At 42.2% G+C, this 27,359-nt stretch overlaps 2 protein-coding genes across 2 annotated transcripts in view; both read left to right on the top strand.

Moving 5' to 3' along the window:
• Positions 1-27,359, top strand: part of RGSL1 (regulator of G protein signaling like 1) — a 163,130-nt gene that overhangs the window by 24,391 nt on the left and 111,380 nt on the right. The gene's annotated exons all lie outside the window — the stretch shown is intronic.
• On the top strand, positions 23,859-24,632 carry LOC100467486 (transmembrane epididymal protein 1). The gene has a single exon (XM_002919377.4). It carries the CDS (start codon positions 23,859-23,861, stop codon positions 24,630-24,632), a length of 774 nt encoding a protein of 257 aa, XP_002919423.1.

Below are 27,359 nucleotides of genomic sequence, written 5' to 3'. Positions count from 1 at the left end.
TCTATTTATTTATTTATGAGAGAGAAAGAGAGAGAGAAGGATCGGGGGAGGGGCACAGGGAGAGGGAGAAGTAGACTCCCCACTGAGAAGGGAGCCCAATGTGGGGCTCCATCCCGGGACTCCGGGATCATGACCTGAGCCAAACGCAGACCCTTAATCGACTGAGCCACTCAGGCACCCCTGTATTATGGTTTTTGATTATGACTTTGAATTTGTTCACTCTCTTTTTATTCCTTTCAGTTTTTATTTTATGCATATAGCTGTCCAATATTAATACATTAAATTCGTAATCATCATATCTTCTCAATGAATTGAATATAATAGAAGAAAACACATTTGTCCCTTTTAATTATTAATGATTCTCATCTTTAGTTTTCTTTTGTCTGATTTTAGCATTTTAACATCTACTTTCTTTTATTATTTTTCTAGTATACTTATTTGCCTGTATTTTCAACCTTCCTGTGCCCATTGTTCAAACATGTCATGTTCTTAGCTTAACTTTGTATTTTAACCTGTTTGAAAAATCTGTGTTACTTCGACAGGGGGATTCTTTTTTTTTAAGATTTTATTTATTTGTTTGACAGAGAGAGACAGCCAGTGAGAGAGGGAACATAGGCAAGGAAAGTGGGAGAGGAAGAAGCAGGCTCCCAGTAGAGGAGCCTGATGTGGGGCTCGATCCCAGGACTCTGGGATCACGCCCTGAGCCTAAGGCAGACGCTTAACAACTGAGCCACCCAGGCGCCCCTTGACAGGGGGATTTAAGATATTCACTCTTACTGTGATCATTGATATATTTAGACTTCTGTTATGGTTCCATGTTCCTTTTTTGGTCCTAACCCCATTTCCTCCTTTGAAAATATTTCCATAGGAATGAGTAACTTACGTTTACTAGATTTAAAATTTCCACTGAAATAAACATGTGTTGGAATTGAAGGTTTGGGGACTTGAGATTGGTGACACATTACTGTGTTTCTGTGTTCTCCAACTTCCCTCACCCCTTCAGCTCCAGCTTTGATAGACTTTACAAATAATCCTATGGAATCTTGGAAACTTGACGTGCCACTGGACATGTCACATAAAGCAAAGTTGTCCTTGGGTTCTTATAGCACCAGTAGTTGAAGTGACAATGTCTATTATTTCATTCCTCATAAGTGAATTTTTACATATGAAGTTTAATAAAAGCCAAGGCCTCACCGCACTGGTATCTCATTCAAAGCCACACCATCGGATGTACCAGTTATTGGTTAGAATCTTTCTTGCCTGCTGAGAAAGACTACCTAAGAAACAATAGAGTGAGGCAGTTAGTAGTACAGACTCTAGGAGTACTCTGCCCTGGTTGAACTCTCTTATTCCATGGTTGGAATTTTACTTATTCCCTGTAAGTATAGTATGGGGTCAATAATAGTATCTCCTCAGGGGGTTACTGTGAGGATTAGAAAAAAATAATCCATGTAAAAATACTAGGCACAATCCTTGATGAACAATAAGAACTCAGAAAATAGTAGCTGACATTGTTAGCAATTATCGTAGTCCACACTGAGGACTTGAGACAAGACTGTTTTCATACAAATTGCTGTTTTCTTATTGCCCTTCCCCTTCCCTGAAGGAGAGCCATGGAGCTCCTTGAAGACTCATGAAGAGACATAATCTACTTCTCTTGGTATTTTTAGCATTCCCAAAGCTGACTGAAGATGTGAATCCACGAACAGAGGGTTTGGGATTTAAACAGGTGCTACAGGCACTGGCCTCATACTGGCAATCTCTGTCCTATGTTTACATTTTGTCTGCAGTTGCTGCATTAAGAAGACCTGACCTTAATGAAATATTCAGTCCTAGATCTTTTCATGTCCCAAGTTAACTTTAATGAGCAAACAAGGAAAGATCAAGAGGCTGCGACTGGGACTTAGGGGAAACTTTGAAGCAGAAGCCAGGATGGGGTAGATGCCCTCTGGAGATGGGCCAGCGTTTGCTTTTGATGACAGCGAACCTTCAGATCTTGTTCATTTGAGCTGCAAACAAGGTGCTCTGAGAAATCAGTATACCTGAGATTTCATCTTTTGCAATGCCTCTATGTTCCTCATTCAACAAACACGTGTTGAATACCTACTATGAGTAAGAAATGTACTTAACTGCTTTTTATATGCTTTGGATAATATCAGGGTAGATAGGACACTGTCACTGCCCTCAATGATTTTATGTTCTAGTAGAGGAAATAAGGTGCACACAAATGGCCACGTTCTGTGTTGGGGTTGGGAGGGTGCGAAGACTGTGACATGTCACAAAAGAGGTATAACTTTCCATCTGATCGAGGAAGAAGCAATTGCTTCTACCTTGGAGGGAACCGAGACTGCTATATGCAGGAAGGTAGATAGAAGCTGCCCTTTAAGAGTGGTGGGATCTGGACAGGGAGGGGTGAGCGGTGCTCTTTCAGGCAGAGCACCCTGTGAGAACTGGTGGGAAATCCAGGGAATGTTTGGTAATAGCAAGTTGTACCTACTCTGTTTCTTCTATCTGTGTGTTCATAAGAAAATCTCTTAATCAGTTCAAGCCTCAGTTTTCCCAGGGGCTAGTTCTATTGACCCCTCAGAATAATTGCAGAGATTAGATGACTTGTTTTATAATAGGCAAACATGTAGATCATTGTATGTGCTTGACTAATGGTAGTTAATATCCCTCATGCTTATTTCTGGTTTTCTCCTTTATTCCAGTCCCTAAGCTGGTGAGAAGCATATCCCCAGGAATTTCTACTGGGATATGGAGTTTGGGGGCAAAAAAACAAAAACAAACAAACAAACAAACAAAAAAAGGAGCTTCAGGTCAATACTGATGTTTAAATAAGGACATTTAGGATTGCCACAGACAGTCCTCAGCAGAGGCAATTTTCTCCTGTCATAAAAGGGCCCTAGTGTCCTGGATAGAACCAGTCCTAGACTAACTATCCCCCACTGTTTCTGTCCTATTACAAACTCCTGGTTGGCATGGTCATCTTTCCAAGTGTCCATCACAGTCACACCACCAAAAAACTCTTCTATCAAAGACTTTTCCTTCACTGCTCTCCAGGCTTCTGGTTGAAGACTTTCCCAGAAAGGAGTTTAAGAATCCACCAGATGATCTAATCCATCAGATTAGTAGAGTTGGCCTTTGAACTTGTCTCAAGAGCAGTAGACCTCATTTAGAGCTATATCTTGTCATGTTCCATTTTTGGTATTCAATTCAACAAATGTTTGAAACAGGATCTTAACTGTAACTCATCCTTTTGTCTCTGAGTTTCAAAGGCTAGTAATAAAACTGCTGGTGGGAAATCCCATTGTCCTCATTCCAAGGGGAGGTGCTGGAGCCTCTAGGGAAGACTTTTGAAGGAAAAGCCTGGAGTTATGCTGCTGGCTTTTGCTCCCCACCCAGTTCTAGCTCATCTTAAGAAGTTGAGGTTGACAAGAGATTGGAAAGTGGGGATTTCTTTGCAGAGAATTGTCAGTGTCCTGTGCATTTTCTGCACCATCCTTGCTGGCTAGTGGGAGGGATGAAGGTCCACTCCCCTTACCTCAAGCCGTGTGACAGGGACTCCAGGAGGTACTGTGCGGAGAGCAGAACATGTGTTACCCGGAGGAATGGAGGGCCCAAGTCTGACTCTCACCTGGGAGTCCAGTGGCAAGAGGCTCTCATGGGGCTGTCCCTACCTGGTGCAGAGTGGTGAGAGGTGGCACAGAGGGAGTGAGGTGCATGCCCGCTGACAGAAGGGCAATGGCTGTTGTGTCCAAAGTCTGCATATGAATCCTGTGGAAGTCAGCAGGACTGGGCTTCTTCAAGGGTTCTTCTGCTAGAAAGCCCCCTGGAGGATGAAGGGACCTAAGGAATTGAAAGGGGGAGTCACAGGTGGCCATGTGAAGGAAGGGCATAGCCAGTATTGAGGTAGCCTCAGTGTACAATCTCTGAGGAAGCGACAGAGGTTTCTCTACAAAGAGGATCATGCAGCGAGCATGGACAAATATACTAGCCTCATAAGACCGTGTTCCTTTCCCCAATCTCCTTTTCCCTGAGCCAACCTGGGCAGATGAGGAAGGGTAGCTAGAGAGAGCACAGAGGTGAAGCAAGGAAGAGAGAGAAGCTGACCACACCCCATCTTGGCCACCTCCACCACCTCTGCAAACTCCTCAGCCTAAAGCAGCCAAAGCTAGAAGGAGATGAGTTTTAGACTGGGTAAAAGTTTGGAGTTTAGATAATGCGTATGAACTGGGCTAGATTATTTGATTAATGTACCAGACTGGACCTTTTTTTTTTATCTGAGTGACTGAGATTTGGGCCCAGGAGCAAAGAAAATTGGTTCCACAGAGCAGGTTTTAGGGGGCCATGGTAGGGAAGAATAAATTGCTTCCAGCTTTCACCTGCATAGGTTGGGCTCATTCAACCAACTAGAGTCTGTGCTATAACCACAATTGTGTTAGGAGCTGTGGGAGTCACAAATATGAACACAGCCCAGTACCTGCAATCCAGGAGCTGCTAAACAACAGGAATGCCTTTAATAAAAGGCACACCCTGAAAAGACTGACAGTAGCTGGGGTGCCTGGGTAGCTCAGTTGTTAAGCATCTGCCTTCAGCTTAGGGTGTGATCCCAGCGTTCTGGGATCGAGCCCCACATCAGGCTCCTCCACTGGGAGCCTGCTTCTTCCTCTCCCGCTCCCCCTGCTTGTGTTCCCTCTCTCACTGGCTGTCTCTCTCTGTCAAATAAATAAATAAATAATCTTAAAAAAAAAATAAAGACTGACAGTAGCATGCCAATGGAATATAAGGAAATGGGAAAGAAATTAGTGGAAGGAGAAAGACAATAAAAAATGAGCATCTAGGTATTAGATGCTGGTAAAGGCTAGAGAGAAAAATGAAATGGGGAAAAGGACTGGGACATGCCAGGCCTGTGAGACATTGCTGTTTTAAATGAGATCATCTTTGAAGGCCAATGTGATAATAGTGACATTCGAGCAGAGACCTGAGTGGTAACTGGTGAGTCACTCAGATATTTGAGGAGAGACTGGTTAAGACTATGGCAGATATCCACATGGAGGCTGATGGTGCTGTGGACCAGGAGGAGGGGTGAAGATGGTGAGAAGTGGTCAGATTTTGCATGTTTTTTGAAGGTAGTGTCAAAAGGATTGAGAGAGCCATTAGATGAGCAATATGAGAGCAAGAAAGGAACCAAAAATGATACCAAGATTTTCAGTCTGAAAAACTGGAAAGATGAATTTGCATTTTTTGTGTGTATTGGCAAAAGCTTCAGGAGAAAAAGGATTTGGGGGAAAGATAAGGTGTTTATCTGGGGCACTTTAAGTTTGAGATGCCTGTTTGATATTCAAGTAGTGATGGCAATTAATTAGAAATGCCTGGAGTTCAGGGAGAGGTCAAGAGTATAGATTTGGGAGTGAGCATATACTTCTATGAGTGTCAGTGGGACAATTGTCAAGAACTTTGAAGGATCTGAATTTTACCCGATTTACAAGCTAACAAGTCAGCCTACCACAGCGTCATGGATGCTGGCAGAAGACATGAGCCTCTGGAGTCATAGCTAAAGACCATTATTACAATAATCATGGTAGACAGAATATCTGCCTTTTCCTTCCCTGGTTCCCTGAGTCTCAAGTCTCCAGGGCAATGTGGAAGGGCCAGAGATACCTGAAATGCAGTGGGTTGAATGACAGGAGAGGAACCCCAGGCTGAAGAAACCTGAATCTTTTGTAATGGGCAGTCAGTGTGCCTGTCCTTTGCTCTGAGGGGGACGCTCTCTCTTTGTTTGAAATCTATTTGCTATACAGACATTCTTGGAAAGAGAGTTCAGAGTAAAGACAATCATCACCTCTGCTCATGAGTTGTGCAGAAACACAAGAGACAATGGAAGATAGTTTCCCCACAAAGTATCACCCTTCGAGGAGCACTATGGAAATTTTAAGGGGCACACTTGTTTTTGTAATGACGGAGGTGCTACTGTCATCTCATAGGCAGGAGCCAGGAATTTTAGATATCCTGTAACATACGGGCAATATCACACAAAGAGACTTATCTCATGTCCCATACTACTTTTAATGTCAAGCATTCACTTCAGTGAAAAAAACATATAGTTAATTGAATTATTTGAGTCTAGACTCTATTTCTACTTTACAAAATACCTTCAGTATAGTTTACTATACATTTAATATTTAATCATTTAAATCAAAGGAACATTGTACTTGGCTTTGTTTAGAATTCTATCAAAGTTACTCACCATTTGGGGAAAAAATACATTGCTAGCAGCAACACCAGTTATTCAAGTAGCTGTACTTACGTCAGACCACAATTGTAGCTGACACAATTATGGTGATTTTATGTGTATGTGTATATGTATTTATGCCACCTTTGTTTCATAAGGTCAAATATAAAGATTTTTTTGGAGTATTATCTAACTTCTCTTAAAACTCATTCATTATGAGAAGATATAATATAGTCATATTCTTGTACAAATACTGCTGAGACATCAATGAAGAAGAGCACTGGAAAGTGACCGTTGGATTTAGAAGCATAGAAATCATTAGTGACCTTGAAAAGAGCAATTTCAGCGAAGAGGTGAGGACAAGAGTCTGTTTGAAGTTGGTTCAAAATAGCGTGAGGGGACAGGAGTTGAGACATGAGTATAAACAACTTCTTTGAGAAGGATTTCTGTAACAGGGAGCAGAGCAATCAGGTGATATGCAGAGCATTTGGCACAATGCCTAGCACATAGAAAGGGCTCAGTACATGTTGGTCAGAAGAGGACTTGATGACCTATGGGCGGTGCTCAGGAAATGGTTTATTGACTGGGTACTAATAAAAAGACATGTAGGCATAGGGACTGGTCAGGAAAGGCTTCTTGGAGTCTTTTGAGCTTTAAAAGAAATGATGGAGTTAGAGGAGGAGCATGGGGGGAGAGGGTGTTTCAGGTACAAGCCAAGGAACCAAGATGGAGAGATGTTGAGGGAGGGGCAGCCTGCCTGCCGAGCAGGGAGTTTTGGGGGATTCCAAATAGGAGGCGTGAAGAGGAGGACCTGGAGACACAGCTGACAGAAGGCCTTGAATGCCAGACTACGACATTTATTTTGGTTCTGATGAATCAGTAGGGAGCCAGAGATCTTGAGCAGTCAGGGACACAATGGGAATATAGCATTAATTGTATTTTCAACTACATGCTGTGCTTCTATTCCAAGTGTTGAAGCTGGGCAGGTTACAACTCATGTTCCAGACAATCTAATGAGAAACACATGTTTTTATGCTAACCCTAACCTTTAGTTTCTTCCCTAGGCTAGGACAGTCCTGGGAATAAAATTCTGGGGATAAAGATAAATAGAAAATAGAAACTCACTTTGGGGATTTAAGGAGGGATGGGGAGAAGGGGTCCTCTGAATAAACACGTTTGAAGTTGGCTTAAAAACAGACTGTTTCTGCAGAAAGCCAGGGACTGCTGTCTCAGCTGGCCATTAGCAGTAGTCTCTAGTTTCTGAGGCATGGTTGTGTATACCTTAATGGCGTCTCTCCCATTTCCATGTATTAGGGTGAGGAAACAGTGACTTCACTGGATATTTTAGAGTCAGGGCCATTCATCTTGTCACATATGGTCTTGAGGTTCTGACCAGGTATGGTTGGTGCAGTCCCAGAACACAGGGGAAAGAGTGGTGAGGATGGGTCTAAGAGGCATGTGGCCTAGCAGCAAGCACCAGGCTTTGGCTCTAGCTGGACCTGGATTTGAATTCCAATCTTTCACCTCCTGCCTATGTGACCTTTGGCAAGTCCCTAGACCTTGATTACTTTGCTGTTAAGAAGAATATTTATTACTGCCATTAGTTTTTAAATTCTGTCCAGTCAATAAATGATGCAGTAAATGGAGAGCAATGGGAGAGAAGCAGACTTTCAAGCTGGAACATGATGGTTCCACCTAGATAAGCCCCTCTAAGCCTCAGATTACAGTGCACTCTTTGGCAATCCTATTTTGTTCACATGGTACAGGTTATAAGGAAAGCTCAAGCAGGAGATTGCAGTCATTTCTGAAATTTTTTAAAATTATATCAGTAATCTAATTATCAATATCCCTTTGGATCCTGGGCTTTTTACATAGAGAGATTGGGCTGATGCATTGCTAAAGGGAATGAGCAGGCAAAGAAAATGTAAATAGGTGACTTTGGACTCTAAGCAGCTTTAACTGTAGCTTTCTATTAGATCATGAGCTGTTGGCTGGGATGATTGAGACACCAGATACATTTCTATGAGTGTGAGAGCCTGGCTTGCTCCACTCCACCATGAAAAAGTTGCAATGCCAGCTACATATGGGCAGCTACAGGAATTCAATATGGCCAGTCAGGGAGTTGAGTCTGACCCCTCCATCTGGAAGGGAGTTTGAATTATTCTTCAAATGGAACTTTGAAGGCTGGCCCTCAGAACCAGGAGCCAGGGCAGCCTCTGTGCCTATAGAGGGAGGTGGAGAGACAGTCACACACCAAGGTGTGATCTGAAGGGCCTTCCAGAATCTCTTCAGAGTTGCCTCTTCTCTTTCCCTGATCTCCATGAGCCAAAATACCTGAATTCTGCCATTGTATGAAGACACAGACCTGGGGTCTGGAACTCAAACCCAGATTTTAAGCATTTATTAGCTGTTTGGACTCATAATAATTAGTTAAACTTTCTTCTTTTCTTCTTCTTCTTTTTTTTGAGTAAGGTCTACACCCAGCATGGAGCTCAAGGCAGGACTTGAACTCATGACCCTGAGATCAAGACCTGAGCTGAGATCAAGAGTCAGATGCATAACGAACTGAGCCTCTCAGCTGCCCCTAATTAGTTAGCCTTTCTCAGCATTAGCTTCCTCATTCTCAAAGTGAGGATAATAATTAGCATTATTATCAGCATAATTTCAGGTATTTTTGTGAAGATTAAATGATAAAAAATGATAAAGTCTAGAGGCGCCTGGGTGGCTCAGTCGATTAAGTTCAGACTCTTGATTTCAGCTCAGGTCATGATCTCAGGGTCATGGGATTGAACCTCTCGACGGGCTCCACACTGGGTGTGGAGCCTACTTAAGATTTTCTCTCTCTCACTGCCCCTCCCCGACTCATCCTCAGTCTCTCTCAAATAAATAAATAAAAATAAAGTCTAAAAAAATCCCATAAAAGCAATAAAGTCTAACTCAGTGTCTGTCACAGAATACCTCAATAAATGTTAGCAACAAGGACATGTAAGAATGTTACACTGGGATAATGACAACATTTTTAGAAAATGTTTTCCCAAGCATTATCACTTTCAATTTTCACAACACCCTAATATACAAAAAGAATCATCACTCCTTTTAATTAGATGATTGAGGTTCAGAGAAGCTATGTGACTTACCAAGTTTATGCAGTGAGAAAATTTAGGATTCGATGGGGTGTCCAACTTCAATGCCAATTTTACTTTATTACCAGGTGCTGCCTGCATGAATGCTTGGAAAGAAGGGGACAGAGCAGTATTAGGTGGGAATGGGAGGGCACACAGAAGGAAAAATGAGAGGGCGCCCAAATCCACACTTTTATGCATGGAATTAGATGTTAACAAGTGGAATCTCTGAGAATAGACATGTAATTACACTCAACTCACCTTTGAAAGATCATATATAGGAATGTCAAGTATTCAGAATATAAAGAATATCCAAGAGAAGAGAAAGGAGCACCCCTAAAATTTTAGTTTGAGTTAAGGCTCAAGCAGTGACAGTTATGCACAGAGGCATCTAAAAATCTCATTCAAAACCAATTTACTGTCTCTATATATGCAATGTTAATTTGTCTTACTGATTCATTCTCTAGGTTATAGATTAGAAGCAGCATAACAACTGAAGAAGAAAATTCACATATTGACAGCAGATAAAAACTAAGCAGATGGCCTGACAAGAGAAAAAAACTGTGACAAGCAGAATAAAATTAAAAAGAATGGAACAGTTTGGGTCTAAGTGATAGATACTCGCAGTGTTCCTACCCTGCTTCATCGTATACCTTCCTATGTGATGGCCAAGCAAGGTAACTAACTGAGCCATAGAAAGATAAAATAGTAAAATGTATTCATCATACCTTATCAAAGCTAGCAGATATGTTTTAATACATTTTTGCAATAATCATGCCTAAAATTGTTTTAAAAACTGAAGAAAAAGAAAACCCATTTTTATCCCAATTTCCTGAGCAATTTGATGGCAGACAAACTTAGGTGTTATTGTCACTAAAAAGTAATTTATCTGCATAAACACTATTAAGTGCAGAGGACCAGTGGGTCAGATCTCAAAGTCATGGCACATCCTTTTCTGCTATGAAAGAATGAGCCATTAAAAACTCAACTTGAATTTTTTGTTTCTGTGCATCAGGAAGACCTGGTGGGACTTTTCACTGTATGTTGTGCATGTGTCCCTGCTGCAGTGGAAGCCCACTTTCTGTCCTGGGAAAGAGGTAGAAACTCATCCAGATGGAATAAAAGATACTGTCCTAACTATAATGCCAGGGTGGCAAATAGGCCTTTGTATTCCTAAAGTTTGGATCCTCCTCCTTGGGAGGGTGCGTGGCTCTCTTTTTGTCCTGAAAATGCAGACCCTTCCTGGTGGTGCTCAAACTCTTGAAGCAGAAGGAGTCAGAATGGACCTTTGGGCTTCAGGAAGTTAAAAGGGAGGAGCAGCCTGGTCCTGGAGGAAATCCCAGGAACTGGGAGTAAATGCAATCACTTCTTCTTAGTAGGGCTTCGGAGGGGATACCAAGGGTCTGACAAGAGTGAATAGGTGAGACAAGGTCCTGGGGCCCAGGTAACAAGCACTGGTGTCTGAGGCCATACCAAGGGACTGTGTTGCTCAGAGTGGCCCTCCTTCAAAGGCCCCTGCTGGCTTGGGCAGGGACAAGACTGTGGCAGCCATTACCTTACTGAGGCTAAATCACCAGAGACATAGAGATTCAGTGCTGCTCCCCCCACCCTGCCCTGAGCTGGAGGGGCAGGGACATTGTTGCTGTATTAATAGCAAGAGCACTATATCATGTCTCTCCTCTGTCTGAGAAAGGCTGTTTGACAGACTTATAGGACTGCATTAGTCATGGGGTTCTTGAAGAAAGATGGAGACAGGTAGTGGTAGATGATGAAGGATCCATTTCCTGACAATCTGGTAGATTGGGGCTGGAGCCAGTTCCATTTTCATTTCAGAAGTGAGTGACATTACTTCTGTCCAGAGAGTGTGAAACCGTTTACATATAATTTTTTACATCTGTATAGTTAGAAAACCAGGGAAAAGGGCTAGGTTTTCTCATGTCTGGTGTTCATATAACCAAACCATCCAATCCTATGGCTATTTAAAGGAGATGAGTAATTCTGATGCTCTTCTTCTTGGCAGTCCCATCTGCATCTACTAGATTTGGCACTATGATGCTTCAGCCAGCTAGTTGGCCAGCCGAAGATATATCAGAATAGCCTTGCAACACTTAAAAATCAAGTCTGGGCCCTGCATGTGCCTCCAAGAGAGGAAACTTGCTTGAATTCCCCATCGTGAGAAATGAGAGCTTCCACATTGTGTGGAGTACTTCATGGTTTTTAGGGTTATTCTGGTAGCTGGCCAGCATGTTTGGCTGGCCAACTAGCTGGCTGAAGCATCATAGTGCCAAATCTAGTAGATGCAGATGGGATTGCTAAGAACACTTCAGGGGACTTCAGGTTCTCAGAAGGCCTTAAAGTAATAGACCCTCTACTCCTTCCCTCACGTGAGAAATTGGGCTCCCTTGTGGGCTTGAATCTCTTAAGCTCATGATGGAGATAATGTTAATGAGAATGGGCAGTTCGTCTTAATTATGATCATTAACACAGATTATGGGTTTAGTGGGATATTTTTGATGGCTGTAACCCTGACTTAAGTAGTTAGGATTTTCTGTAATTGGCTCCCTTATGTCTATCCTCCCAATGACAGGAGAAATCAAAATCCTTTTCAGGTGGTTTGAGACTCAGTTGCAATCCAGCAATGGTCTCTGATTTCTCATGAGTATTGTAAAGCTCCTGACAGGAATGGATGTGGGAGGAAAGAGAGTTAGTTACATTAGGCCCCCTCCTTTGGGAGCAACCTCACCCCACAGAGGAGGCTCTTTCTAGACTGTGGAACACCCTCTCCCAGCCCCATGTGCACAGTGGCTTGGCTCGACCAAGAACACCATGCCCTGAGAAGAAAGCAAAGCACCCACCTAGATGTGTGAACTGCCCCAACTCAAACACCTTTGCTCCCTTTAAAAGATGAGCTTCTCTTTAATAACTACTCCAAAGACTTCTGTTTTTGGCAACATATCAGACTGATCTAACCCCGCTCCCGCCTTCACAGGAAAAGACATGGGGGATAAAATAAATAAGATGTAGCAAAACAAGATTATTATTTTTTTATCCAAGATCTAAAGAAACCCCCAATCTCCAGGTGATAAAATATAAACTGTAGCTCAGACCTATGACAAGATCATGAGTTGATTCTGTGGCAGGAAGTGTTTGACCGGTCCCAGATAGAGGCCCTACTAGCTGGGGTTTTCGTGCCAACAGGGGGACAGGAGGTATGGGCTTGGGCTCAGACCTTGGGAATACTAAAACACAGATTTCCACATAAAGACTGGACTTGGAAATGGTCCTGTCAGTGTAAGAGAGACTAAACAAGTTCTTCCCACCAGCTCAGGAAGTAAGGAAGCTGTTCTCTGCTAAGAGCCCAGGGTAGAAAATAAAACAAGGTCCAAGTGAGAATCTGAAGCCTCTCGGAATTCACACTATTCAGCTATGGGGGGGGAGGGTGCAAGAATCTCAAGCCGTGAAATTAATGTAAAATGTAGTTAGCGCCAGCATAGTGAAACTCATGGGGTATCCCGCAGAAGCAAGTGAAACTCCCAAGGGAAAAAGCAACCCCAGCAGAAGTGGGTTCACAATCAGATTCATAGCCCCCTGCCCAAGGAGACTGTAGTAGTTTGCTAGAGATGACGTAACAAAGTACCACAAACTGAGTGGTTTCAACAGAAATTTGTCTCACAGTTCTGCAGGTGAAAAATGTGACACCTCATGTTCTAAGTGTCAGCAGGGTTGTTCCTTCTGAGTCTGTGAGGAGGAGTCTGTTCCGTGCCTCTTCCCCGGTCTCCAATGGTTCACTGGCAATCTTCAGTGCTCGTTGGCTTATAGAAACATCACCTCAATCTCTGCCTTCATTTTCTTTTTTTCAATTTCATTTTATTTTTTTCACATTTATTTTTCTTATTAGTTTCAGAGGTAGTGTTCAGTGACGCATCCGTTGTATATAACACCCAGTGTTCATTATATCATGTGCCCTCCTTAATGCCAATCACTCAGTTACCCCATCCCCCATACCCACTCCCCTCCAGCGACCCTTAGTTTGTTTCCTATGGTTAAGAGTCTCTTATGGTTTGTCTCCCTCTCTAATTACATCTTGTTTTATTTTTGCCTCCCTTCCTCCATGCTCCTCTGTTTTGTTTCTTAAATTTCACATATGAGTGAAATCATATGATAATTGTCTTTCTCTGATTGATTCGTTTCACTTAACATAATACCCTCTAGTTCCATCCACATCATTGAAAATGGCAAGATTTCATTTTTTGATGCCTGAGTAGTAGTCTACTGTATATCTATACAACATCTTCTTTATCCATTCATCTGTCAGTGGACGTCTGGGCTCTTTCCATAGTTTGACTATTGTGGATATTGCTGCTATAAACATTGGGGTGTAGATGCCCTTTGGGATCACTACATTTGTATCTTTGGGGTAAATACCTAGTAGTACAACTGCTGGATCACAGGGTAGCTCTATTTTTAACTTTTTGAGGAGCCTCCATACTGTTTTCCAGAGTGGCTTGCATTCCCTCCAGTAGTGTAAGAGGGTTCCCCTTTCTCTGCATCCTCGCCAACATTTATTGTTTCCTGTCTTATTGATTTTAGCCATTCTGACTGGTGTGAGGTGATATCTCATTGTGGTTTTGATTTGTATTTCCCTGATGCCAAGTGATGTGGAGCATTTTATCTGTGTCTGTTGGCCATTTGTATGTCTTCTTTGGAGAAATGTCTGTTCATGTCTCCTGCCCTTTTCTTGACTGGATTATTTGTTCCTTGGGTGTTGAGTTTGGTAAGTTCTTTATAGTTTTTAGATATTTGACATATCAGATAGCCCTTTATCTGATAAAACATTTGCAAATATCTTCTCCCATTCTGTAGGTTGTCTTTTGGTTTTGTCAAGTATTTCCTTTGCTGTGAAAAAGCTTTTTATCCTGATGAAGTCCCAGTAGTTCATTTTTGCTTTTGTTTCCCTTGCCTTTGGAGATATGTCTAGCAAGAGTTGCTCTGGGTGTGGGCTCCATTTTTAATTCCAGTTCTGTGTACAAGTTGTATGACCTTGAATTACTTAATTCTCAAAACTTCTTTTTAACTGTAAAATGGAAACAATTATTTGTTTGCCTTCTTAATGGCCCCTGTCTCTTCTTTCATCCTAAGGAAGCATCCTTCTCTCTCTCTCTCTCTCTCTCTCTCTCTCTCTTTGTGCTAGTTACTCTCCTCCTTCTTCTGTGAATCCGAGGAGGTGGGCCTGGGCACCAGCCTCAGCTGCAGAGAGTGAAGCAGGTTGAGCCCAGTGGTAATTCCCTTGCTGGTGTTGGGTTTAGGCATGGGCATGAAATCCGGGACCAGTCAGAGAGATGTCCCCATCATAAAGAAATCTTTTATATCTATATCTATATCTATATCTATATCTATATAGATATCTCTATAGAGATATATCTCCAGCCTGGGTGGCTTTATACACATAGTGAAGAAAAAAGCTCTCTCCTCTGCCTCTGGACATTCTGTAAGGATGTGCCATTTGGAAGCGTGGCAGCAGCTTGAAACCATGATGATTGCTAATCTGCGAACAAGACCAAGGAGAATGGCAGAGAGAAAAACTGGAGAGAATCTGAGTCCTCGATGACTTCACTCAGCCACTGTACTAACCAGCTCTGGGACTGCACTCCCTGTGAAGTTCTTGTTAAGTGAGAGAATGCATTTCTTAATGTTTAAGTCAGTGAGATCAGGGTTTTCTTTTATTTACATCCCAAACATCCTAAGTGATTTATTACCTCATAGATTTATGTGAATTAATGCAGTAATTCCTATAAAGTGTTTAGCACTGTGAAGTGTTTAGCACTGTGAAATGCTAACAATTATCACTAATAAAACACGTCATTATGGAATTATTTACTGCTTTCTTCTTTACTAAGATGTGTCACATTTCTCCAAATATATATGAGAATATTTTTGGCCAGAATCCAAGCTTCTGCTTCTTTGTGCCCAATTCAGTCACCAAACAAAACACATAGTAGTAGATATTTAATATATATTTCATGATTAATCAATATATGTACTTTTTCCCTAAATATAATGGACAGTCTAACCCGGATGCCCTTGTGTTTGGTGGAGACTGTGTCCCCAAGAAGAATTTTTTTTTTTTTTTTTTTTGGCCACGGGGCAGTGAATTCCAAGAGAATCTAAGTAGTTTGAAAAATGGGGAAATGGCAGCCCTTTCTAAAACTGGAAAGTGCCATAATCACAGGCTATTGGGGCTCCCTGGAAATCATATGTACATCTTCTTCATTTTATAGCTGAGGCCCAGAGACTTCATGTTCTAGAGGCCAGGACAGGACTGGAACCCAGCCTCTAGACCCTGCTTCAATCCTTTACCAGCATTTGTTCATTACTTTCTTGACTTTCTCCACAGTCAACTTCCCTTACAACCTGAGTAAAAGGGAAGCCCTCTCCCTAAAAGCCATTTGGGCTGCCAGGAATTCGTGAGAATTCATGGGAATCTGTGGGAATCTGTGCGTCCACCTCCTTCCAAGGCCGTTCTGCAGAGTTGCTGCCAGGGACCAGGTGGCCTGGCATGAGATCTGAGACTTGGCATCCTTTGCTGACTGCAAACATCAGCCCCTCATCCCTGAGGGTCATTGAGGGCTAGAGGTTGAGAAGAGGCCTCTCTCTGTCCACACATTGATCAGCTCCTAGCATGGAGGGCTGGTAACAAGGATAGGGAGAGACTCCCCATCCAAGTCAGAGCAAAGGAGGACACAGGAGGACACCCATCCCAGGGTGAGATCTAAAAACTGTTAAAAGGCTTTTGTTCCAGTCTGTCCTAGTCTGGCTCTGCATGTGACCTACCCTCACCCTCACCCCTGCTCCCAGACACCATACACATTCATGGCTTTGTTCATACCATTTTCCACACCTGAATGCTTCCACTTTTCTCTCATCTGCTCCCCATCCCCAAGTTGTTGGTCTGTTGAATTTAAATTTCAGTGCAAATATCTGCCCTTCCATTCAGAGTTAACTACACTCTTCTCTGTGTTCCCACCATACTTGGTTTATTCAACATAAAATTTAATTCAAAATGGCTTCAGTTGGGTCCTTTCTACTAAATCAGTGCTTCTCAGACTTCATATGCATACAAATCACCTCGAGAGTCAGATTCAGTAGGTCTGATTTGGGGCCTAGGAGTCTGCATTTTTAACAAGCTCTCAAGTGATGCTGACATTGGTGGCCTATGGGCCACTTTGAATGGCAAGGTTCTGCTTTTGAGTTCCTTGAGGGCAGGTGTCATGTCTTATTCATCTTTGTAATACCAGCTTTCAGCACAGTGTCTGGCTGATTATATATAGTTAATACACATTCATTGAATTGAAATGAATCAAATTAAGGCACTGGTGTTTCTGAGGTGTCTCCTTTAAATGCAAATATGGGATCTGGGCAGCATTAGACAGCTGTAGCTGGGGTGGCAGAAAGTGGGGTGGGGTAGGACTTGGGGCTCATAGAAAGGCAGCATAAATTAGCATTACAGATCCAGAAACTTCAATTTTATCAGTCTGTTTAGGTTCTAAAAGACTGAGTGACACTAATATGTAAACCAGAAGGCCTCTAATTAGCATTAGAGGATAGGTCTTTCCAGGGATGAAAATACCAGAGTCTACCAATGAGATACTCTCCCCCACCACCCATCCTTGCTGCCTGCCCCCCAACCCTTCACCCTAGGATCAAAGTGGCTCTGGATAATTTAGCTCAGAACCTTGACTGAATGTAGATAACTAAATGAACTTGTAGGTAAAAGAAAAGCTTGACAGGGGCGCCTGGGTGGCTCAGTCAGTTAAGCGTCTGCCTTTGGCTCAGGTCATGATCCCAGAGTCCTGTGGGATCCAGCCCTGTCTCAGGCTCCTTGCCCAGTGGGGAGCCTGCTTCTCCTTCTCCCTCTGACTGCCACTCCCCCTGCTTGTGCGCACTCTCTCTCTGTCAAATAAATAAATAAAATCTTTTAAAAAAAAAAAAAAGAGAGAGAGAGAAAGAAAGAAAAGCTTGATAAATTGTCCCCTTCCCAAAAAGACTTTACTTCTGTAACAGAGTACTTATTTTCTCCCAATAGTCTTTCTCCTTGGGTGGTGCTAGTTAAAGACAGATACATTCTTGCTTCCAAGTATCTGTGTCACTTTGGGGTGTCAGGCCCCATCAGTGGAGGGACTAGGTGAAAAGGGGGCTCACAGCCTTGGCCCACTTATACTTGGCCTCATGTTGAGCTGGACTTTCCTTATACTTCTTAGTGACAGTCAGCTTGTGACTAAGTATCTCAGCATAGACTTTGTTAGGAACTAACCCACTAACCATGTGACATCCTGTGAGTCACTTTCTGTGCTTCAGTTCCTTCCTTCCTTTGTGAATCTTCAGAGATTTGGAAGAAATAGGCTCTGTGATCTCATCCAGCCCTAAGTTTACCAACTTAAAATACTTTATATTTATAACCTACTTTAAAATACAATATTTCATGGATGCCCCACAATTCCACATTTACCTATGAGAAGAATGAATCTTAGAGAAAATGAATGCCTTGTCTTAAGGCAGCCACCTAGCAAATGTCCAAACCAGGTCTCAGACACCAATCAGACTCCTCGTTTTCTTAATCACTACCTGATAAGGTCTCCTGGAGCCTGGACAAGGAGGGTTTTTTACTTCTCTCCCACCCTTGAGAGCCTCTGGCTCCCTTGATTCCCCCTTTCCTTATCTCTCTCTTTTCAGGGTCTGGGCTGCTTTCACCCTTTCTTTCCTTTCTGTTGAGTTCCCCATGTTCTCTCTCAGTTTTCTCCATCTCTCTTTCTCTCCTCCACCTTCCCTTCCCTCTCCCTCCCCTATCCATCCCTCATTTAGCCTCCTCCCTCCTCTGCCCTCTCCTCCTCCTCCTGCATGCCAGCCTCTCTTGATAAACGTTGTGGGTTCTGCTTTTATAAAGATGTCACCCCATACTGCTGGGTGAACCTATGGGTTGGTTAGGGCAGGAAGATGGTGCCCAAACATGGCCTAATGATCAAGATGGCGTTTCTAGTCTAGTGCAATGGTTTCCAAGCCTCAGGAAAGATGGCCTGCATTGGAATTACCAATGGTGGTGGGGGAGGGGGGTTGGTTATAACTCAAAATGCGGATTCCTAGGCCCCTACCCAGAGGGACTTTATTCAGTAGGGTCAGGGTGAAAATTTAGTACTCTGTATTTTTAAAGTCTCTTCTGAGATAATTATTAGGAATAGCAAGATTCATACCTTACTATTGGGGCCTGTGCCCACCAGACCCTGTCCCTAGGGATGAGTCAATGAGTAACCAAGTATCCACTACAGTACCAGGAGGGTTGCCTCTGGTGGAGGCCTTGTTTGTAGGTTATGAAACATCAGTTAGTGAGTTTGGCACTTGCTCCTTCCCCATCCCAGGTGTCTGCCCCATCAGTGGTATATCTAGCTCAATATGGGGAACTCCTTGCTTTTGCCACAATTGGTCAAGCAGAAGCTCTTGATTTACATTCCACCTATTTTTGACCACAAAACCCCAAATCAATAGGGTATGCCCATTCCTTTCATCCTTTTAGATGACACTTCCTTCTTTCATACCGTTGTCTCCGTGTTACTGGCTGGAAAGGAGTAAGGGGAGAGCAATTTTCATTTATGTCCCTCTATTAGAACACGAGTTTTCTAATTACTATACCAGGACTTTCAGCGTGAAATCTGTGGGCTCTGACAGCCACACATGTGGAACCTGGTAGAGGTTTGAGGCCATCTAGTCTACCCCTCACTAATGAACCCTCAATGCCTATCACTGAGAGACAAACATTCTTTGAATATGAGCTCTGTGCTGCATTACCAAGCTTGTTGCTGGGGTTATACTCTGCCCTTGGTTTATACTATGTGCTCTCAGTACAGGGAATATTCCCCCAACAGAGTGAGTATTTGTGTTACAGTTATGCCAAGTCCTCCACACCCTTTCATCCAAGGACAAAGGGGTTGAAGATAAAATTTGAACTCACATATGTTAGTCTCTCCAGCTGTTCACTGGGAATGAGCATATTTGCCCTGACTTCTACAGCTGGAGTGAGTTCTTTCCTCTAATTGAATAGGTCTAGTCATTTGTTTCACTTATTTGGCATTTAGCTCTTAGCATTAGTGGCCTTGCATCATTTGTATGTATCTGTTCTGTCTTTATAACTAGATTATAAAGCATTTTATGGTAGCTATCATGTGATCATGTGATAGTTCACTCATATATTCATTCATCAAACATTCATTGAGCACCTCCAGGCATGGGGCTAGATTCTAAAGAGACAAAGAAGACAGGACATGGTCTCCAACTTCAAATGCTTCCCAGTAAATAAGGAGTGGTAAAAATGTGTGACTGTAGAGATGTGGATAAGTGTATGTGTGTAAGTTTAACTATAGAGATGTGTATGAGTTGCATAGATAGGTATCTTCCTTGTTGGGAGGAAACAGTACTTGAGCTGAGCTTTGAAGGAGAAAGAAGAAGTTTCCCGAATAGAGAAAGATTGTGGAACAGGAAGTCCACTCCAGGATGAGCTTGGAAGCTTCTGATATGCCTGGAGACAATGGTACATGTGGGAAGGGATTGGAAATGAGGCCAGGCCAAAGTGAGAGGCACCTTCCAGGGTAATCTAAGGGCATGAATTTTATCCACAAAGCCATGGGATGCTTCTAGAGAATTTAAATTAGCCAGTGGCATTATTAGCTCTCTATTCCCAAAGCTCACTCTGGCTGCAATGTGGATAGGAATAGATGAGGATTGGAACCCAATTAAGAGATGTGGCAACAATGCAGAGTTGGTGATGCTTGGACAAGGGCAGTATAGATGGGGATAAAGTGTTCAGAGAACTTGTCAATTAATATATTGTAGGGGAGAGTGAAAATTGGTACCACCACTTTGAAGGGAGATTCATCACTAGTTATTAAAGTTTAAGAAGGTAATAGTCTGTGATTCAGAAATGCTAGTTATGGTTATCTCCTCTAAAAAAGAGTTTTTACTCAGTATTGTTTGTTAAAAAGTAAATCAGCTAGACCAATACGTCCATCACTAGGGGACTAGATAAATATAATATTAAGCACATCAGTAATACTGTCTATATAACAAAATAGTTCTATAATATAACAAAATAGTTCTGTCTCCAACACATTATGACTGAGTGAAAAACAACCAGTAGTACAATGATACATATAAGTGTTGACGTCCTAGAGAAAAACTCATTTTGGCATTTGGGAGAGGCCCAAAGACAGCAAACAGCTGTCTTCCTACCTTCTCCCCCTAAAGTAGACTGAATTGACATCAAGTCACACTTATCCACACAGTGCTTGTACTTAGAATTCATATTTTTGTAAAAAAAATTAATATTGAATAGATACAAACTAACATTTATAGAATACATGTAAACTCTACAGAGTTGGGATATAATCAATATTCCTGTGGTCCCCACCAACTTTAAGAACAGAAAAACATTGTTATTTTCCATGTCTGTGTCCCTCTCAAATCTATCCTATTCTTCCTCTCTGGGAGATAACCACTTCCCTGAATTTTGTTTATGGTTCCATGTATGTGTTCACATTGTTTAATTTTGTGTGTTTTTGAACTTTTTATATATATATATGGAATCATACAGTATTTATTATTTTGTGACATTCTTTTTTCATCTAAAATTATTTTTTTGAGGTTCCGTGTTGGTATCAGTCAGGGTTCCCCAGAGAAGCAGAACCAATAGAAGATACATACAAAGGAGATTGATCATGAGGAAATGGTTCATGTGGTTACAAAGGCACAGAAATCCACCATCTGCTGTCTCCAGACATTGTTATAATTACAGTCAGAGTCTACAGACCTGGGAACCAAGGGAGCTGATGGTAGAAACCCCTGTGTAGGGACAGAAAGAAGACCTATGTTCCTGCCCAGTACACAGGCTGGAAGAAAAAAGGATGAATTCCATCTTCCTCTGCCTTTTGTTCTGTTCAGGCCCCAACAGATTAGATGAGGCCCACCCACACTGGGATGGACAATCTACTTTACTAAATCCACTGATTCAAATGTTAATCCCACAGATACATCCAGAAATCATGTTTAATCTGGGCACCCTGTGGCCAGTCAAGTCAACACATAAAATTGACTACCACAATGTTGTTGAATGTAGCCGTATTTTTTGTTTTTACTTCTCTATCATATTTTATTTTACGAATATCTTACAAATTTATCTATAAATTTTAATATTGAAGCACATTTTGATTATTCTTCCTTCTCTCTGCCAGCTATAGACAGTGCTGCTATGGACATTCCTGCATATGATCCTTGTACGGATGTATAAGAGTTACTGTATAGTATATACAAGTAAGGATGTGTATCTTCAACTTTCCATATAATGCCATATAACATCCAATTCTTTTCCAAAGCGATTGTGTCAATTTATATTCCTGCTAGCAATATACTAATTATTCTGTTTTTTTTTCACATTGTCAGACAGTTGTCAAGCTAATTTTTGTCAGTCTGGTGGATGAGAAATGATAGCTAACAAGCCAATGAGAACCTCAATCCTACAGCTACAAAGAACTGAATTCTGTTACAACCCTGTGAGCTTGGGAGAGGACTCAGCTTCAGCGTGAAGTGCAGCCTGGCTGACACCAGGGCTGTACCTTGTGAGACTCTGAGCAAAGGAACAACAAAGCTCTCTGTCTGCATCCTGACCCAAAGAAAGTGAAATAAATGCATGTTGTTTTAAGCCACTGAGTTAAATTGTGTTAAACTGTTACACAGCAACAGATAATGAATACATTATTGGATCCATGGAGAAGGAAATATAATCCAAATATGCTAATTAGTTCTGCTGTAAACAGAATTGATATAATCTATGAAGGGGCTGAGAGCTGTTTTCTTTAGTTATGTTGTTGGTGAAGGGCTTAGATTAGCCTCACTGGGTTAGGCGCTCAATCCCTTGACTGCTCTGGGACGAGGAAAGCGGGATTTGTCAGCAAATGACAGCTCCCATTTAACCCACATGGCTTGAGAAGACACTTACTTCCCAGGAGAGGGGAGCTTTCATAGTTAAAACAACAATACAATTCTGTCATGCTAATGCAATTGGGAAAGACAGTTAGAAAAGACAAAGGTATATCTAAAAGGAGATCATTTTTTCATTATTGAAGTTAATATGATTATATAAAATCATTTGAAAATTAGTAAGAGCAGTAGGTACATGCAACAAGATGGTTAATATGAAGATCTAAAATTATGGGTTTTTATATCAGTAAAATTATAAAATAAAATGGAAGACCCACTGATAAAAAGAACAAAAGAGAATTTACCAACAAATAAACCAAAATGGAAATCTGTAGGATCAATATGAGACCAATTTAATTTGAGACATTCCTGTACTTGTCTGACTGTCATGAAGAATAATATGACCATTACATGAGAGAAAATACTTGATGGCTAATTCACACGAAGCTTAGCTTAATAGGATCTTCTTTCTAACAAGTACATACATTTTACTCAGTGATTCAAAATTTAGTCCTCCTAAGAGCTACCTGGGAATGTGTCTTGGAATGCTTATTTCAAGACACCACCCTCAAGAAATTTCGAATCAGTACCTCTGAGTAGAACCTATTCACCTGGGGCGCCTGGGTGGCTCCGTCGTTATGTGTCTGCCTTCGGCTCAGGGTGTGATCCCGGCGTTGTGGGATCGAGCCCCACATCAGGCTTCTCTGCTCAGAGCCTGCTTCTTCCTCTCCCATTCCCCCTACTTGTGTTCCCTCTCTCGCTGGCTGTCTCTGTCAAATAAATAAATAAAATCTTTTAAAAATAAAAGAACCTATTCACTTGCATCTTAACTTGGAAAAACATTGCTTCAGCCCAAAGGAAAGAATCTCAGGTGGTGGCCCCTCAGTTCTGACCTGGAGACCAGCAGAAGACAGATCCTTAGGAATGAATATTTTTCTGGCAAACCTCAAGTAACATCAGAGAAATTGAGTATTGTATGTGTTTACTTAAGACTGCTTATACCCAGGAGAATACATTTGTACCTAGTACTTGAATGAGATTATATGTGAGGACTATTAAGGGATATGCCCTACATTGTATACTCTCCATGCTTTCTCTCAGTTCCTTCTTACATTCTGTGAATTTAGGAAGTGAGGAAGGTAGCAGTAGCATGAAGGACAAGTAGGAGAAGAGGCAAGGGGAGTCCACAGCATAATCTCTGAGAACTGCAGATGTCCAGGCATTGGACATCTGCTTATTTTACTGTTTGGCAATGGTTGGTTAGCTATCAATGAACCAGAGCAGAAGACCAGAACGGAAACCATGACACCCACCCCACCATAGATTTGGGTTTCCTCCAAAACCATTTCCCCTGTGTATGTGGATGCAGTGAGCTGGAGAGAAGATATAAGTGGGCTTCCGGAAGCTCCCTCCACACTCTAGAACCTGAGGCAACCATTCCTGAGCTGCTTGCCTCTACCTTTGGTCAGATCTTTACCTTCAGTTCCATGGGAGGCTTTGAGGGTCATCTGTACCCGGGGCTGTCTCTCTTCTTCTATGGACTTTATCATGCACGACTAGTCTCCAGGGCCTTGATATGCAACTACCCTGTCCAGTATCTGCCACGCCATCCCTGGAGCAAAGGAAGATGGGCAAGGCTGCAGCAAATATACTATGTGGGGCTGGTGAAGATATTAAGTGCCTTCATTTTAGCAGCCCAAGAGCTGCATAACATACATGGACAGTTTGTACTTATCAGCAAGATATATCATCAGAGAAACTTTTTGTACCGCAAACAGTGGCAACATCTCACTCTATATATGGCCTTCTTCCTGAGCGGGTGTGTGGATGTGGTGAGCCAGAACTTGCTGCCCCAGAGGTGTGCTGCTCTGGAGCAAGGCGCCCAAGCCCTGGGCATGTTTCTGTTTCTACCTCTGATGGTGTCGCACATGCAGGACTCAGAAGGTGTGGAGCTGCAGTCTCACATCCTGCTCACGCAGGCCATATTCCTGCTGGTGCTGGTGGTGATCGCAGAGCTGTGGGCTCCTGACATGCTGCAGCTTTGGGTGATGAAGGCCTTTTTTTATATGATGACAGGCTCTTGGCTGATTCAAATAGGCTTTATGCTGTACAAACCAATTTCTGGCTATAAATGGATGGATGATGACAAAAACAACATTGTATTTGTCACCACCTTCTTCTGCTGGCATGTGGCTTTCATTGCCATTTTGATGATCTGGGTCTATGGCTTCTCCTTTTTGTGGTATTGTCACGTTTGTTGACGTCTGAACTTGGGTAAGCCCAGAATGGTTCCTGTCGCCTGCACATGCTGGAACACCTGGATGAGAAGTTGCGGGAAGTAGCGGTGTTAGAGAAGAAGATGACCAAGGCAACAGCCTGCTGGGATGGACATACTGCTCTCCCCTTCTGGCTTCTCTCAGTCTCATTCGCTGAGCAGTGTGCCAGGACAGGCCAATGAAACATGAGAGGCATGTTACAATGACCTTCACTCTTGGCTCCCCCAGTATTTCCCCCACCTCCCCTCCCTTTCCTCAACTCCAGCCAAAGCATTCTCCTTGCCTTTCTCCTCTCTGTACCCTTCACATGCCTCCCAGGAGGGAGGATATGAAAATAAATGTACTATATCCTGCTGTTGGGTTTTTATAAATACCCTCACCCATCCCAGAGACTACTGACCACTCGTTACATGTAGTACATCATCATGATTTACCCATCGTAAGAACAACCTCCTCACCCTTTCTCTTTCTGGGTCTCTTCAATACCTATACTACATTTAAACTGTTATTTTAACTATAAAGGGCGCAGAGAACTATTGTCAAATTCTTTCTTTAGATTATGATTTGTCAAAGAGATCTTTTATTTTCAGCTTTATTGAGATATACTTAATTTACAAACAAATGCACATATTTAATGTATATATTTTGATGAGTTTGGATATATGTGATACCATGATGACATCACCACTCTCCTTGAAGGCAATTTCCTCTGTGGGGTCTAGCAGAACAAAGCAACTCCCTTGCACATAGTGAGGGCACAAAAGGGCCCATGTGCTTCCAGAATTTATGTATCAGTCTCTTCAAGTGTAGAGTCTGTCAGATTCTTCTACCTGGGTAGATCAGCCCGTTACTCTGCACACGCTTCAATCAATTTCCAAGCAGTAGACTCACCTGGAACCACTCCTTCTGGTTCTCATGTTAGTAAAATTCAGTGGCTTATTTATTCCACCAAATTTTCTTTTTAGTCCTCATAACTATCTTACATGTACGTTTATAGACAATAATCTAAAAGGGTTAAATAGTCAAAAGGGTTAAAAAACTAGCTTATGGTAGCCAGACATCTCGTTATGTCACATAATGCTATACCTGGGTGTTCAAGGAGGTGGAATTCCAAGTGGTAGACTTAAATTCTTGGCAACTTGCAAAAGACTATCTTTATGACAACTGTTCTGCTTCTTTCCCTGCTGTCCCCAGGATATGGACAATCTGTTAGGCTTCGCTTACTCTTGGTCATGGTTATAATATCCAGGCTTAGGACAGAGTGAGGCTGGGGCAGGGATTTTACGGGGTCATCATCTTTCTAGTTTTCCTTTTGCTTCTGGTTCTCAGCAGAACTAGACGTAGCTGTTTCCTTTGGTTCTGGCCTTACTCTTCCTTGTTAATTTTCTTGTTCAAAACTTAAGTTGTAACAGGGGTGAATTCTTGTCTGGTTGTTAAGGTTGTCTACCCCATGGTTTGCGGAGCTTGTGAGCATTCTGAGCTACTGCAAAGGGGGGTTGATTCCTGGTGGTCAGCAATGTCTCCCAATGCGGAATGGCATGCATGTGACCAGCAGGCAACAACGCTCCATGGAAGGCTTTCGCCTTGCACCAGTGGGATATCCAATCATGTAACAATGCTGCTCTCCACTGGAGATGAGCAGTGGTCCCTGAGGTGGAAATAAAATATTTCTCAGGCATTAGTTCAACTTCTGTGCTTCTCCTCGGTCCTGGTGACCAGTGGAGCTCTGCAGTTTTACCTATAGATTCTGCCCTGTTCCTGGTTGTTACCACTAGGTCCCATCCCCTTGTTTCTCCCCAGCAGCCGTGGATATTTTTCAGGCCTTGCCTAGCTTTGCAGCTCTTTGTTTCTGAACCCTAGTTGAACCTCCTTTAGTGCCTGAGGTTGGGAAAGTAGGGAATCTGTTTTTCCTCTACCTTCTTCCCTACTGATATGGCAAACCCCTGTTTTCTACTTCACTCACCCTCCTATTTTTGTATTAAGAGCATATTTTGGATTTTTTTCACCTAAAAATTGACTCTTCTTTTTTTACAATTACAATCAGTCCTCATCTTGAGGCAATGTCTGTCACTAATTGGGGGAAAAGTTATTACAAGGGTGGAAAGCAAAGCCTAGTATTAATATATTAATATTTCAAGATATTATCTCTCTACAAAGATAGAAGTTGAAGAGATACCATCTCTTGACAGATCTGTCCATTTCTGAGTACGTTTGAGCTTCTGTTAGATGCTGATGAACTCATCTCTTGCAGTAAATTAATACCTCTAAATATTATCATGTCTTGCAATATGTACCTTTGAGGTAAAATAGTAAATATTAGCAGGGTCCTACAAAACCACAAAGAATTATTACTGAGGCCTGATAGAATGGCAGAATGGACAGACCTGATGTTCGGATGAAAGGGCCTTTCTGTACTCTTCACATCGCAATAGGTATGAGCAGTCTGAAAGTAATCCTAACCACTGGAATGTAAAACCAACTGAAGATAAGTTTAGAACCAACAACCAACAAAAAAACCCGAGTTGTAGAGAGGAAGGTGTAATCTTCACTACTGTCCACCAGAGGGCATCATCTTTACATGAGCCTGGAAAAGGCGCTTGTTCTCCGTTTGTTGTTGAAGTATCAGTTAAAAAGAAAGGAAGGGATGAAGAGGAGGGCAAAAAAATACATTAGCAAGTGTCATCCAGGCATCCGGTAAACGGTAAACGTAAT

The sequence above is a fragment of the Ailuropoda melanoleuca genome, chromosome 8 (assembly GCF_002007445.2).
Source record: "Ailuropoda melanoleuca isolate Jingjing chromosome 8, ASM200744v2, whole genome shotgun sequence".
Lineage (NCBI taxonomy): Eukaryota > Metazoa > Chordata > Mammalia > Carnivora > Ursidae > Ailuropoda > Ailuropoda melanoleuca.
Note: the sequence above shows the minus strand (reverse complement) of the source record. Positions and strands in the feature narration are given on the sequence as shown.

Excerpts from the sequence above, each read along its gene's own strand:
- LOC100467486 (XM_002919377.4), top strand. The coding sequence starts at position 23,859 with ATGGGAGGCTTTGAGGGTCATCTGTACCCGGGGCTGTCTCTCTTCTTC.